This window comes from Macaca fascicularis, chromosome 2 (assembly GCF_037993035.2).
Source record: "Macaca fascicularis isolate 582-1 chromosome 2, T2T-MFA8v1.1".
Taxonomy (NCBI): domain Eukaryota; kingdom Metazoa; phylum Chordata; class Mammalia; order Primates; family Cercopithecidae; genus Macaca; species Macaca fascicularis.
Genome location: NC_088376.1, coordinates 105,436,424 through 105,451,231, shown reverse-complemented (window position 1 = coordinate 105,451,231; position 14,808 = coordinate 105,436,424). Strand labels below are relative to the sequence as shown.

The following is a 14,808-nucleotide window of genomic DNA, read 5'->3' as shown; positions in this document are numbered from 1 at the left end:
TTGTTCCAATGATCTGTGTATCAGTACCACACTATCGTTTAAGTTTTTTAACTATAAAATATACATTACATTACAGTTGCCATTTTAACCATTTTTAAGTGTACAGTTCACTGGCATTAATTGTATTTCACACGGTTGTGCAACCCTCAGTACCGACCATCCATCCACAGAACATTTTCCATCTTGCAAAACTGAAACTCTGTATCCATTAAACAGTAACTCCCCATTTCCCTCTTTTCCCAAGTTCCTGGCAGCCACCTTTCTACTTTCTCTCTGTAAATTTGTCTACTCTAGTATCTGCCTACTCATATTTGAGTAGAATCATACAATATTTGTTCTTTTAAGCTGGGCGCGGTGGCTTACTCCTGTAATCCCTGCATTCTGGGAGGCCTAGGCGAGTGGATCACCTGAGGTCAGGAGTTTGAGACCAGCCTGGCCAACATGATGAAACCTCATCTCTACTAAAAATACAAAAAATTAGCAGGACGTGGTGGCGGGCACCTGTAATCCCAGCTACTCAGGAGGCTGAGGCAGGAGAATCGCTTGAACCCAGAAGGCGGAGATTGCAGTGAGCCGGGATCATGCCACTGCACTCCAGCCTGGGCAACAAGAGTGAAACTCTGTCTCAAAAAAAAAAAAAATTGTTCTTTTGTAACTGGGTGATTTCACTTAGCATGTCTTCCATTTCATCCATGTTGTAGCATGTCAGAACTTCCTTTTTTGAGGCTGAATAATATTCCATTGTATGTATATATCATATTTTGTTTATCCATTCATGTGTCAGTGGATATTTAGATTGCTTCTACCTTCTGGCTATTGTAAATAGTGCTGTTATGAGCGTGGGTGTACAAATACCTCTTTGAAATCTGCTTTCAATTATTTTTTGTATATGCCCAGAAATGGAATCACTGGATCATAAACTAATTCTATTTAAGATTTGTCCAGGAATTACCATAGGTGAAAAAAAGGATGATAACCAATGCAGGTGTGCTATTAACCAGCTACCGCAGTTGCTGATTGGAACGTAATCCTGCTGGGGAACTCTGGGAACACATACAGAAGAAACATGTCAGGATTATCCCACCTGAGGATATCTCTTGAGAGTCCCTGGTTGAGAGATGCTCCCGGGGTGATAATCATTAGGTTCTTCTGGCCTGCTACACCTGGGCAAAGCAGATTTCCAGTTTTAGGAAAATATCCTCAAGAATAGAGATGCAATATGGACAGTTGGGATTCAGCTGGAGCACAGTTAGAGGAATAAAGTTCAGTTAAGTTAAAGTTCAATAAATGAAAGTGAAATGCTGATAGCTTCTGCCACAACTGGCAAGTCATTTTGTTGTTTGCAAACAAGGGAGTGCTTAGGAATGGAGAAACGCAGACGTTTTCTGACTTACGGGAAGCACTTGATAATTTCCGTGTGGAATTCCTGCAGCCTCCATGTCTGGATGATCATTCAGGCATTTCTGGGCTTGCATGGTGCCCTGGTCTGTGCCAGGGTGTGAGTCTTTTTTATCTTGCCAGTCTTAGGAGGTCCCTTATAGTAGGGCCCAGTGCCCTCCCTCCTTAATTTCCTCACAGTATAGCCAAGCTCAGGGCCTGGTCAAATGTGGATTCACGTTATAATTGAATCGATGACCACACAGGTGAATATTACTCTATAAATGGACTCGAGAGAAAAAAAAAAAAAAAAACAGTTGTAATGAAGGATATTTGCTTAGCTCTTGCCTCTGCCTGCATGGCTAGTTCCCTTGATGGTCATGTGTCAGGTTCCTTGCTGTTCATGTCTCAGCCGCAGTGTTACCTCCTCAGGTCATCCCTTACTCTATAATTTAAAGTAGTCACACAAACACTCCTCAACATGTCATCCTGTTACAATTCTCTTTAAAGCACCTCTAATTTTTTTTTTTTTGAAATAGAGCCTTGCTCTGTCGCCCGGGCTGGAGTGCAATGGCGCGATCTCGGCTCACTGCAAGCTCCGCCCCCAGGGTTCACGCCATTCTCCTGCCTCAGCCTCCCAAGTACCTGGGACTACAGGCACAGGCTGCCAAGCCTGGCTAATTTTTTGTATTTTTAGTAGAGACTGGGTTTCACCGTTTTAGCCAGGATGGTCTTGATCTCCTGACCTCGTGATCCGCCTGCCTCGGCCTCCCAAAGTGCTGGGATTACAGACATGAGCCACCGCACCTGGCCAGCACTTCTATTAAAAAAAAAAAAAAAAAAAGTATATATAGGCTGGGTGTGGTGGCTTAAGCCTGTAATTGCAGCACTTTGGGAGGCCAAGGCAGGTGGATCACTTGAGGTCAGGAGTTCAAGACCAGCCTGGCCAATATGGTGAAACCTCGTCTCTACTAAAAATACAAAAATTAGCCAGGTGTGAAGGCACATACCTGTAGTCCCCACTACTTGGGAGGCTGAGGTGGGAGAATTGCTTGAAGCCGGGAGGCAGAGGTTGCAGTGAGCCAAGATCATGCCACTGCACTCCAGCCTGGGTGACAGTGAGACCCAGTCTCGGGAAAATAAAATAATTAATTAATTAATTAATTTTTGGACATAGGCTCTCATTCTGTTTCTCAGGCTGGAGTGCAGTGGTGCAATCATAGCTCACTGCAGCCTTGAACTCCTGCCTCAGCCTCTTAACTAGGTGGGACTGCCGGTCCCCACCACCACACTAGGCTAATTCTTCTTAAAATTTTTTTGTAGAGATAGAGTCTCTCTATGTTGCCCAGGCTGGTCTCAAACTCATGGGTCAAGCAATCCACCCACCTCAGCCTCCCAAAGTGGTGGAATTACAGGCATGAGCCACTGTGTTTAGCTCTGCAAAGCACTTATTACTATGTGAAGCTGTCCTTATTTATACTTTATTGTCTGCCTCCCTCCCAGCAGGAATAAAGGTTCCATGAGAGCAGGGACATTGCCTGGCTTCCTCACCATGGTGTTCTTTTTACATAGTAGTCAATCAATAAATATTTGTTGAATTACCTAAACACAACAGAAATGAAAACCACCTCCCCTGGATTTAAGAAGGAAGGAGAAAGTCCTAGTGACTCAACAGAACATCCAGATTCCAGTAGGATCTTTGGGACTTTCACTGGGAACACAGATGACAGATTAACAAACTTCGTAAAATTGCTTTATTCAAATAGAATAGATTCAAAACATTATATGTATAAGAGAATAATGATAAAATGAAGACAGTATGTACCCAGCGTAAGAAATATACCTGGCCAACCAGGCACGGTGGTTAACACCTGTAATTGCAGCACTTTGAGAGACCAAGGTGCATGGGTCACCTGAGGTCAGGAGTTCAAGACCAGCCTGGCAACACCGTCTCTACAAAAACACAAAAATTAGCCAGGTGTGGTGGCACGTAGCCATAGTCCCAGCTACTCAGGAGGCTGAGACAGGAGAATCGCTTGAAACTGGGAGGTGGAGGTTGCAGTGAGTCGAGATCACGCCACTGCACTCTAGCCTGGGAGACACAGCGAAGCTCTTTCTCAAAAAAAAAAAAAAAAAAAGAAAGAAAAGAAAAGAAAAAGAAAAAAAAGAAATGTACTCAGATCACCTTCAGTAACAGAGGTATATTGCAAAGGTTTAGGGGCACATGAGATAGCACTAATCAATTCCTCTCTAGCCTTATCATTACCAGGAGTCCCGAGAGGTCAAACTGAGATGTCAAGAGGCCTCATGAGGGAGTGGAAAAATAGCTTAACATTTTGTGGAATACAGCTTGATCTCAAATTATCTGATCTCTTTGTTTTAGCTGTCATATCCTCACCTCATGAGAGTGATAGCGGCAGAAGTCACCACTCTTGCAACTCCTAAGAGGTAAGCTTGGAAACCCAAGAGAACAGGCTGAGACCCTGTGTGGGCTGTTGGGAGATCAGTTTGACCCCACAGGTTAGAGATGGGCTCAGATAGGCTGAGTAGAGGCTCAACTCTTGAAGCAAGAGGTCCTCTGAGAAGGGAAAGTGGTTAATTGAATCTGGTCACAAACTCTATTCAAGTTTGGTGTTTGTTTGGTTGGGTTTTTGTTTTTAAATCAACTTTCACAATGCTGTTGATTCCTAGGTCCTTCAAAAGGGATGGCAAATGCTTGTGCTTCAGGCTGCCTCTGAAGCAAATAGCTGGAGATGGGCTGGAGTCCAGATAGCTTGCTGGCCTGCATCAGCTTCACCAAGGTGTCTCCCCGGGGAGGGGCCCTCTGGAATGAAGGGCAGCCTGTGGCTAAAGCAGCTTGGCTGTTCTCAGAGGCTTCTGATTTGCCCTGATTCAGTCCTCTGCCTGCAGACTAAAAACATCATTACAAAAGACAAAGGGAGGGGAACATAGCAGGTCACAAACCCCCTTTCCACTGGAGGAGAGCTGGGCTTGTCTTCAAGGCTGCTCCCCCTCCCACGCAGGAAGCTGCTCTTAACTGCCAGGCCCCACTGGCTTGCTCAGAGCCCAGCAGAGGAGCCTCTGGTGCTACCACAGACTGCCCCACCGTCCCGCCCTGCCCTGCCTGCCTCTGATATGTGCTGCAGCCAATAGAGAAGGTTCCTGCAAGGTCACATCACCTTGTGCTGGCAGCAGCCAACCTTGGGGGCCTGCTTTGCACCTTTTCACTTTATCTTCTCTGACATCTAGGGACCCACATGGCCACAAATGCTGCTTGTTAGTACAGGGGAGCTAGCTCCCCTGCAGGCAACTCCCAACCAGTGTCTCTCAGGTAGACAGTTCTAGAACATTCTAAATGCTTCTCAGAGAATCCCACAGAACTGAGCCCCTATTGCTTACTGGAGTGACCTCAGTAACACTCTTAGTGGCTTTTCCTCCCCATCTTAATCTCCCTACTGCCTTACTCATGCTTCCTGAAATCATCTCCCAAATAAAACTACCTGCTCCCAAGGCCTTGTCTCAGGCTCTGCTTTAGGGAAAACCCAAACTGAAACATCAGCCCCTGCTCACTTTCTAGCCAGTGCTAGTCTGATGGCCTCATCCCAGTGTCTATGTGTGCCAGGCTCTAGGTAAACAACTCAAGCTGCCTCATAAAGGGGACAGCTCCTATTCCACTCCTGCTGATGGCTACCCTGTGGATCTGCAAGTCCAGCATTACTAGAAATCCAGACTTTAATGGGAAATCCTCTTTTTAAAAAAAAATTATTATTTTTCTAGAGATGGAATGTCCCTGGGTTGCCCAGGCTGGTTTCAATTCCTGGGATCAAGTGATCCTCCCACCTCAGCTTCCCAAAGTGTTGGCATTACAGGCATGAGCCATCATGCCGGCCCCTCGTATTTTTAGTTATCAACTAACTCAAAATTTAAAACACTGCATAGCCCAAACACATCTGCTGACCAGATCAGGCCCATGAGCAGCCCACTTGTGCCAGCTGGTATAGAATATGGTACCAACCCCATGAATAGTGGAGGAGGAAGACTACAAATGGGCTAAAACCATAGGATAGCAGATTGGGTGAAGAAGCAAAGAAACAAGCTCCCTCTCAGATCTGAAAGGGCCTACAAAGAGCCAGAGCTGGCCGGGCACAGTGGCTCATGCCTATAATCCCAGCACTTTGGGAGGCTGAGGCAGGTGGATCATCTGAGGTAAGGAGTTACAGACCAGCGCTGCTAACATGGTGAGACCCTGTCTCTACTGAAAACACAAAATTAGCTGGGCATGGTGGCACGTGCCTGTAATCCCAGCTACTTGGGAGGCTGAGGCAGGAGAATTGCTTGAACCCGGGAGGTGGAGGTTGCAGTTAGCCAAAACTGCGCCACTGCACTCCGACAGAGCAAGATTCCGTTTAAAAAAAAAAAAAAAAAACCAAAAAGGAAAAACAAAAAAGAAAGAGCCAGAGCCCTCAGCTAACACATCAGCGCTAACATAGATTAACATGTGCCCAGTTCTCAGCCACATTATCTCAATCTCACAACCTCAGGAGGCAGATGCTATTTTCATTATCCTCACTTTAGTAGTGAGGAAACAGAGCTTTCAGAGGTTAAGGGATAGAGCTGGCATTCAAAATGAGTTATCTCTTCACTATTTACATGTATTTTACAGTTGCCCTAGGTTGCAACCCTTGACTCCAAAAAAAAGGAGCAGGGACCTGGACTTCTAATTTTGGATATATTTACAAGAATCTCTTTGCCTCATCTTTCAGATAAATCTCCAAGAGTGAAAGTTGTTTATAGAATACAGCTAATAAAGTCAGAAAGAATGATACATTAGAAAATCCTCATTATGTAATCTCTAATTAATTACCAGATCAAAGCTGGGTGGATCATAATTTAAGTGAAAGGCTGGTTGGGAACTTGAAAATAAATCAGGTCACTCCTTGTGTGATGCAAAAGCAAGTACTTATCACCTTCTAATATATTCCTGCTAAAAATATTAGAACATGAGTCTGCATGAGCCTCTAGATCTACTAGTTTACAGGAAAAGTGGATGATAATGACACATGGTTAACAACACTACAGAGATACAACTGTATGTAGAACATGAGAAAATTCTAGGGTAAACACCTAGTTCTTTCAACAAATAAATAAAAAAAGGAACTATTAAGTATTCTTTAAGTGACTTAAAGGAACATCAACAAAATACAATGTGTGAATCTTGTTTGGATTCTGGTTCAGATAAATCAACAAAAAGACTATCTGATAACTGAAGAAAATTAAACATCTATTATCAGATGATATTAGACAATAACTAGAAATCACTATTCATTTTGTTGGCAATGATAATAGCATTGTTGTTATACACCTTACAGTTAAGTCCTCAAAGTTATTCTTGAAAACCAAATGGAATACTTATTACATGAAAAAGTCTATACCTCCACATCAGTATTTTATAGAAAAATAAGCTTTATTTCAAAGCAGTCTGAAAACAGCAGTCAGGGGGACCACATTTGCAAACTGGTAGGAAGGAGCATACAGTTACATGTCCATTTAGCAAGGTCTCAAGTCAGGAGTCTCACCAATTCCTGCCCAACACCTACTCAGTTTCCTCTTCAGGTTGAAACTAAAAAGTAGACTTGAACATCCCAGTGATGTCTTTGTTGTCCAAACATGCTCCAAGTTCAGGAAAGAGGACACCTGGGCTCAACTTATTGAGGGATTTGCTTAATTATTTAAAAAATATTTACATTGAGAATACAGTTAAGTTAGGAGCTTTCTTCACATTTTCACATTTTTTGAAAGAGCCACGGAGGTTTCATTCATGTTTTAACCAGTTGAGCTGATAAAGACCCTGTCTCCATTTTGTAAGAGATGGATTACATTCAATTACTCCTCATGACAGCCAAATGGAAGATTATTCTATTGCTTTTGAAAGATTATTCCATTGCTTTTGAAGTGCTGGTTGGACTGGCATCTGCAATGGTAGCCAAATAAATGAGATTTCTATGTAACACATGCTGGTACCTATGGGCAAAAAAAAAAAACCAGGCAAAAATCAGAGGCTTGTTTTTACCGACCATGAACAAAAAACTGGAAAATAATTTACCTGCTCTAGTGGAATGGCTCATCTACTAACTGGATGATTCACTGTTATCAACCTTCTTGTTTAACATATTTAAGGAAAATATAGTCAGATTCTCACCCATTCTCACTGATTACTTTCATAGCTACCATCATTTCTTGCTTGGACTATTGCAGTAGACACCTAGTCTCCCAGATCTATCTTTGCACCCTACTTTATTCTCCACACAACAGTCTGAGAGATCATTGTACAATTTAAATCAAGATCATGTTATATGTTGTTATACGTCTATTCAAAACCTTCCAAAGGCTCCCATCTCATTCAGAGTAAAGGTGAGCTGTTCTTGTGTCCTAGTAAGGCCCTACATGATTGGGGCCTCCAGTACCCCTCTGATCTCATCTCTTATGGCTATACCTTTGTTTACTGAATGCTGGCCACAGTGGCCTCCTTCCTGTGACTTGAAGATATCCAGCACACTCCTACTTGGGAGCTTTTCTACCTGATGCTTTCTCTGTCTTACTTATCTCACTATGCCTTACTACTGCATAGCTGGCTCCCTTACCCCAGGTCTCTACTCAAATATCACCTTATCAGACATACCATGTATAAAATAGCACTCCTCCCCCGACTTACTCTGCTTTATTCTTATTCAAAGCACTCATTATTATGTGCCTAATTATACATTTTCTTATAGATTCTAGAGTCTAGAATATCAGCTCCATGAGTGCAGAGCTAGTGTCTGTTTTACTACGGATTTCCCAGAGTCTGAAACTGTGCCTGGTACCAGGAGTACAGTTGTCCCTTGGTATCCACAGGGGATTGGTTCCAGGCCACCTCCCTCCTCCCCTTAGATATCGAAATCCGAGGATGCTCAAGCTCAAGTCCCTTATATAAAATGGCATAGTATTTGTACATAACCTACACACATCCTCCCATATCATATACTTCAATTAATTAATTTATTTATTGAGATGGAGTCTTGCTCTGTCGCCCAGGCTAGAGTCCAGTGGGGTGATCTTGGCTCGCTGCAACCTCCAACTCCCGAGTTCAAGTTCAAGCAATTCTCCTGCCTTGGGCTCCCAGGTAGCTGGGATTACAGGCACACACCACCATGCCTGGCTAATTTTTGTATTTTTAGTTTTTAGTAGAGAAGGGGTTTTGCCATGTTGGCCAGGCTGGTCTTGAACTCCTGACCTCAGATGATCTGCCCGCCTTGGCCTCCCAAAGTGCTGGGAATACAGGTGTGAGCCACCACACCTGGCTCACATACTTTAAATACTCTCTAGATTACTTATAATACCTAATACAATTTAAATGCCATATAACTAGTTGTTATACTATATTGCTTTTTATTGTTGTGTTGCTATTTTTTATTGTTTTGTGTTCCCCAATATTTTTGAAATGCAATGCAGAACCCATGGATACAGAGGACCAACTGTACTTATAAAATATCTGTTCAACAACTTCAAGAAGGGACAAAACATTTTCATGATCAATGTAAGTTTATAGGGGGGGTAGAGTTCTTCACCCAGAAAAATAAATCAGACAAGGGGTCAGAAAGCATGGCCTGTGCAATTGAAAAATCCCACTAGGAGATTTTGATAACTTTCTTACCCTTGGGTTGCGAATTACTGTACCAAATGGAAGGTTTTGCAACCATTTTTCATATAGAAAAAGGAGAAGGTATTTATTATAAACTTTTAAAAATCAAATTACCAAATGCCAGAGTCAGATGTAAAGATTTACCCAAAAATTGGTATCTCTACTGTTCTATTAAGGTATTCAGTGAGGGACTGTAGGTAATTTTTCTAGGGGATAGGGATTGTGAAACATTTCTTCAGTAACAATGAAATAATATATTTTTCTATAAGAAATGGGCATAAGGCCGGGAGCAGTGGCTCATGCCTGTAATTCCAACACTTTGGGAGGTTGAGGCAGGCGGATCATCTGAGGTCAGGAGTTTGAGACCATCCTGGCCAACATGGTGAAACCCGTCTCTACTAAAAATACAAAAATTAGCAGGGCATGATGGCACACGCCTGTAGTCCCAGCTACTCGGGAGGCCAAGGCACGGGAATTGCTTGAACCTCGGAGGTGGAGGTTGCAGTGAGCCGAGATTGCACCACTGCACTCCAGCCTGGGCAACAGAGGAAGACTGTCTCAAAAAAAAAAAAAAAAAAAATTAATGAAAAGAAAAAAACGGGCATAATACCTGGAGTAAATTCGGAAAAGAGACTCAGATTCTATTTTCTCTCATTTTGGTATCTGCTTAGGGAGTGCATTAAACTATGATGCAGAATTCACCTTTGACTTAACTCGGAAATCCTTTGTTTGTCTTTGTGTGTGTGTCACTAACAGACTGACAGGAAGTTAGAAATGAGAGGGAGCTTAGTAGTCAAATGGCCTGACCCCTTCACTTAACAGAGAAAGGATGAGGCACGGATCCAAGATGAGAAAGGGGCCATGGCTCCAATCTCCTGAGCCTAGTTTTCTGTGTGCTCCCACCCCCATCCCTGTTGTCATTAGCTGGCATAGCTTTGAGTGAAGGAGGTTTTACAGTGAGAATAATTCACGTTTTGAAGAAAGAGCCACGTCTGACTCCAGGCTCCACAGTGTACTTGTTGTATGGTCTTGGGCAGGTTAGCAAACTCTTTGGGGCTCTCTTTCCTCAGTTCAAAGAGGGGCTTAATTGCGATCAATCACCCAAGACTCTTAGTTCGAGAAAGCACCGTATCACACAGGCTTCCCCTCTACCCACAGGTGAGGGGCGCGGGGGTGGGGGCACTTACTGGACGCACTCGTTCCCCCGGCCCTTGTTCTGATACTCCACAATACAGCGGATCAGCTGGTCATTCTCCTCAAGGAGCTGAAAGATCAGAGAAAGAAAGGGTCAGTGCAGGCCGGGCGCAGTGGCTCACGCCTGTAATCCCAGCACTTTGGGAGGCCGAGCTGGGCGGATCACGAGGTCAGGAGTTCGAGACTAGCCTGGCCAACATGGTGAGACCCCATACTAAAAGTACAAAAATTAGCCGGGCGTGGCGCGCTCCTGTAATCCCAGCTACCCAGGAGGCTGAGGCAGGAGAATCGCTTGAACCCAGGAGGCGGAGGTTGCAGTGAGCCGAGATGACGCCACTGCACTTCAGCCTGGGCGACAGAGCGAGACTCCGTCTCGGGGGGCGGAAAAAAAAAAGAGAAAGGGTTAGTGCAGTGTGACGTCTGGACCGCGGGGGACAGAACCCCATGCCGGGCTATCCTGCCCCGGCGCCTGTGCTGATTTCGTGCCCATCTCACCCCGCACCCCGGCTGCTCAGCACCCTTCACAGTGAGCTGGGAGGCCGCTCTCCACAGGATGCTTCTCGCACCCCGCAGCCACTCGGGATCCCGACTTCTTCTCTTCGCCCGCCCGCCCGCGTGGATGCTCACCCGCTGGATAGTCTCTTGATTGACTTCCGCCTTGCCCCTCAGCCAGTCCGGTACGAAGGCCACCGACATCCCGAGGAACCTCCGGAACCACGACCGCCAAGCGACTCGACCCACGAAAGGTGGGGCCTACGCTGTCGACGTTGATTAGATGCTCCCGCCTACAGGGCGGGGGACAGAAGAGACGTCATTTGTGACTGGACGCGCAGGAGCGACACTCAGCGCCTTCCTCGGTCCCCGCCCCCAGAACGCCGGGGTCGTTTACGTATCCTTTGCGCTTGCGCAGTCTGGAGAGCGAAACTTGTGGGTCGGGGTTGGGTCTAATGTTGACCTACCTGGCCTCAGCACCTCCAGTGTTAGGCTGTGCATGCTTTTTTTTTTTTTTGAGATGGAGTCTGGCTGTGTCGCCCAGGCTGGAGTGCAGTGGCGCGATCTCGGCTCACTGCAAGCTCCGCCTCCCGGGTTCAAGCCATTCTCCTGCCTCAGCCTCCTGAGTAGCTGGGACTACAGGCGCCCGCCACCACGGAATTTTTTTTTTTTTTTTTTTTTTTTAGTAGAAACGGGGTTTCACCATGTTAGCCAGGATGGTCTCGATCTCCTGACCTCGTGATCCGCCCGCCTCGGCCTCCCAAAGTGCTGGGTGTGCATGCTTATTATCTGTAGGAGTGGCTTGCTCGGCATCACACAGCATGTCTGGAACCCAGATATATGGCTTCAAATCCACTGTCCTCTCTACATCACTCTGGTGCCTCCAGGTCTGCATCTGGAGCATGAACATTGACTATGGCATTGTCTCCTGCCAGGCCAAATCTGCAGGGCCAGGAAAACTCTGGTATTAGTTTTACTCTTTGCTGAAGGAGAAATTCGCGTTTTTCCACATAGCCTAGACTTATTTGGGGCAGGAATAATGCTTATTAGGTTGGCAACCCTAAAAAGCACTGGTATTTTCTCCATTTTACAGATGAGGAAACAAGTTAAGTAACTTGCCCAAGGTTCCTTAGCAAAGCCAGTCTCTGAATACGGGCAGTCTGGCTTTAGAACTCTCACCCTTAACAACCTGGGACTGCCCAGGCACCATACTGCAAAGGTGGTGTGCCGCAAGATGCAAGGAGGAAGCTGGACACACCCTCTTGGGCCACATGGTTACTCCTGGTGATCACTAAAACTGAACTGGTTGTAGTCTTCTAGACCAGTGGTCCCCAGCCTTTTTGGTACCAGGAACTGGTTTCGTGGAAGACAATTTTTCTTGTCTTCCACGGGGGTGGGGGTGGGGGTGGTTTTGGTGTGAAACTGTTTTACCTCACATCAGCAGGCATTTAGATTCTCATTAGGAGGGTGCAACCTAGATCTCTCGCAAGTACAGTTCACAATAGGGTCCATGCTGCTGTGAGAATCTAATGCCCCCGCTGATCTGACGGGGCAGAATCCTCGGTGGTAATGTTTATCCGCCCTCTGCTCATCTCCTGCTGTGCGGTACGGGTCCCCTGTTCTAGCCATCCGTGGTGGATGTGGTAACAAGATTCGTTTTCCCTGGAGTGAGCACTTCATTTAGGAGGGAGATCTTGGGAGCCTACTCCTAAAAAGGGGAGCTCCCTAGAGCTTTATTCCCCTGAATGGTGGCCCTGATCCTGAGCAAGCTCATCTGCTTTACTGGGCTTTCTTTCCACAATCCCTTTATTCAAACCTGTGAAAAGGCAGCTTTCATCCCATTTCTTTTCTTTTCTTTCCTTTTTTTTTTTTTTTGAGACAGAGTCTCACTCTGTCACCCAGGCTGGAGTGCAGTGGTGTGATCTTGGCTCACTGCAACCTCTGCCTCCCGGGCTCAAGCGATTCTCCTGCCTCAGCTTCCTGAGTAGCTGGGATTACAGGTGCCTGCCACCACACCTGGCTAATTTTTTTTTGTATCTTTAGTAGAGATAGGGTTTCGCCATGTTGGTCAGGCTGGTCTTGAACTCCTGACCTCATGATCCGCCCGCCTCGGCCTCCCAAAGTGCTAGGATTACAGGTGTGAGCTACTGCACCCAGCCTGCTTTCATCCCATTTCACAGAGAGATAAACCTGGTGAGAGAAGTGAGGTAACCCCTGAGCTGGGGCGGACTCAGGACTTCCTGGTTACCAAGCCTGCACTGTTAACTCTGCATCAGGCTTCCTCCTCAGGAAAATTCCCCAAAGCTTTCAGAGAAACAGAGTGGGCAGAAAAAGAACCATCAGGAGCAGGATGTAGGTCTTGCTTAGTTCCACTCAGCCCTATTCCTGTTAAGACAAGTGAGGAATGACAATAACATGAAATGGCCCAGACAACAATCCTCCCACCTCTGAAAGTTTCCCTGTGATTATGGGCATGAACCACCATGCCCGGCCCATACTTTTGTTCATAAAGTTTAAGTGACTTGCTTACCAATCTTATGCAAAACTTCATGTAATTTATGTAATACTATATAACATAATGCTACATATGGTATGTATATATACACACAAAGATCTGTCCTGGGTATTAAGTATCTTATCTCTAGGCTTTATGTTTATGACTCTGAAATGGAGGGAACCGGGACATACATGTTTTGAGGAATAAAGTGAACGGGTTTTTTTGTTTTTGTTTGTTTGTTTGTTTTTGTTTTGTTTTGTTTTGAGATAAAGTCTCACTCTGTTGCCCAAGCTGGAGTGCAGTGGTGCAATCTCAGCTCACTGTAACCTCCATCTCCCAGGTTCAAGCAATTCTCCTGCCTCAGCCTCCCGAGTAGTCTGGGACTATGGGCACGCACCACCATGCCCAGCTAATTCTTTTGTATTTTTAGTAGAGATGGGGTTTCACTCTGTTGGCCAGGCTGGTCTTGAACTGCTGACCTCATGATCCATTCGCCTCGGCCTCCCAAAGTGCTGGGATTACAGGCGTGAGCCATCCTGCCTGGCCCCAGTTTTTGTTGTTGTTGTTATTGTTTGAGACAGAGTTTCACTCTTGTTGCCCAGGCTGGAGTGCAATGGTGCAATCTCAGCTCACTGCAACCTCCACTTCCTGGGTTCAAGCAATTCTCCTGCCTCAGCCTCCCAAGTAGCCGGCATTACAGGCATGCACCACCACGCCCAGCTAATTCTGTGTTTTTAGTAGAGATGGGGGTTTTACCATGTTGGTCAGGCTGGTCTCGAACTCCTGACCTCAGGTGAACCACCAACCTTGGCCTCCCAAAATGCTGAGATTACAGGTGTGAGCCACCAAGCCTGGCCTAAAGCGAAGGTTTTGAGTGTGGTTTATAGAAGGAATTGATTGCTTTTTGTTTTTTTTGAGACGGAGTCTTGCTCTGTCGCCCAGGCTTGAGTGCAGTGGCGCGACCTCGGCTCACTGCAAGCTCCGCCTCCCGTGTTCACGCCATTCTCCTGCCTCGGCCTCCCGAGTAGCTGGGACTACAGGCGCTCGCCATCAAGCCCGGCTAATTTTTTTTTTTTTTTAGTAGAGACAGGGTTTCACTGTGTTAGCCAGGATGGTCTTGATCTCCTGACCTCGTGATCTGCCTGCCTCAGCCTTCCAAAGTGCTGGGATTACAGGCGTGAGCCGCCGCGCCCAGCGTGATTGGTTTTTTTAAACATCATCAACGTTTCTATCAGGTAAAAAAAAAAAATGAGATGGTGTTAGGGTGAGGCAGGTGGTATAGGGGACCAACATGTTCCAGCATACAGGGAAAGCCCTCCAGAAGAAAAGTTTTATAAAGGCAGTATAAAGGCAAAGTGGAGGTTAAGCAGGACACAGGTATCCAGATTCTGTACTTTCCTAGGAGCAATGGGAGCCATGGATGGTTTTAGGCAGAAGAGTGATGAAGCCTGAGATGCATTTAGAGTTTTATTGGCTGTAACATGGTGAAAGTTAGGGAAGACACCCAGATGAGAAACAAAAAGAACAGTGACAAGGCTGCTACAAGAAGGCAGGCCAGAGATAGTGA

General features: G+C 45.7%; 1 protein-coding gene across 1 annotated transcript; it reads right to left on the bottom strand.

Annotated features, from left to right (window-relative positions):
• Nucleotides 1–3,117: 3,117 nt before the first annotated feature.
• On the bottom strand, nucleotides 3,118–11,000 carry SS18L2 (SS18 like 2). The gene is made up of 3 exons (XM_005546782.4): nucleotides 10,880–11,000; nucleotides 10,246–10,322; nucleotides 3,118–7,398 (listed from the first exon to the last, which is right to left on the bottom strand). Exons 1-3 carry the CDS (start codon nucleotides 10,946–10,948, stop codon nucleotides 7,311–7,313), a joined length of 234 nt encoding a protein of 77 aa, XP_005546839.1. The 5' UTR covers nucleotides 10,949–11,000; the 3' UTR covers nucleotides 3,118–7,310.
• Between the last annotated feature and the right edge of the window lie 3,808 nt (nucleotides 11,001–14,808).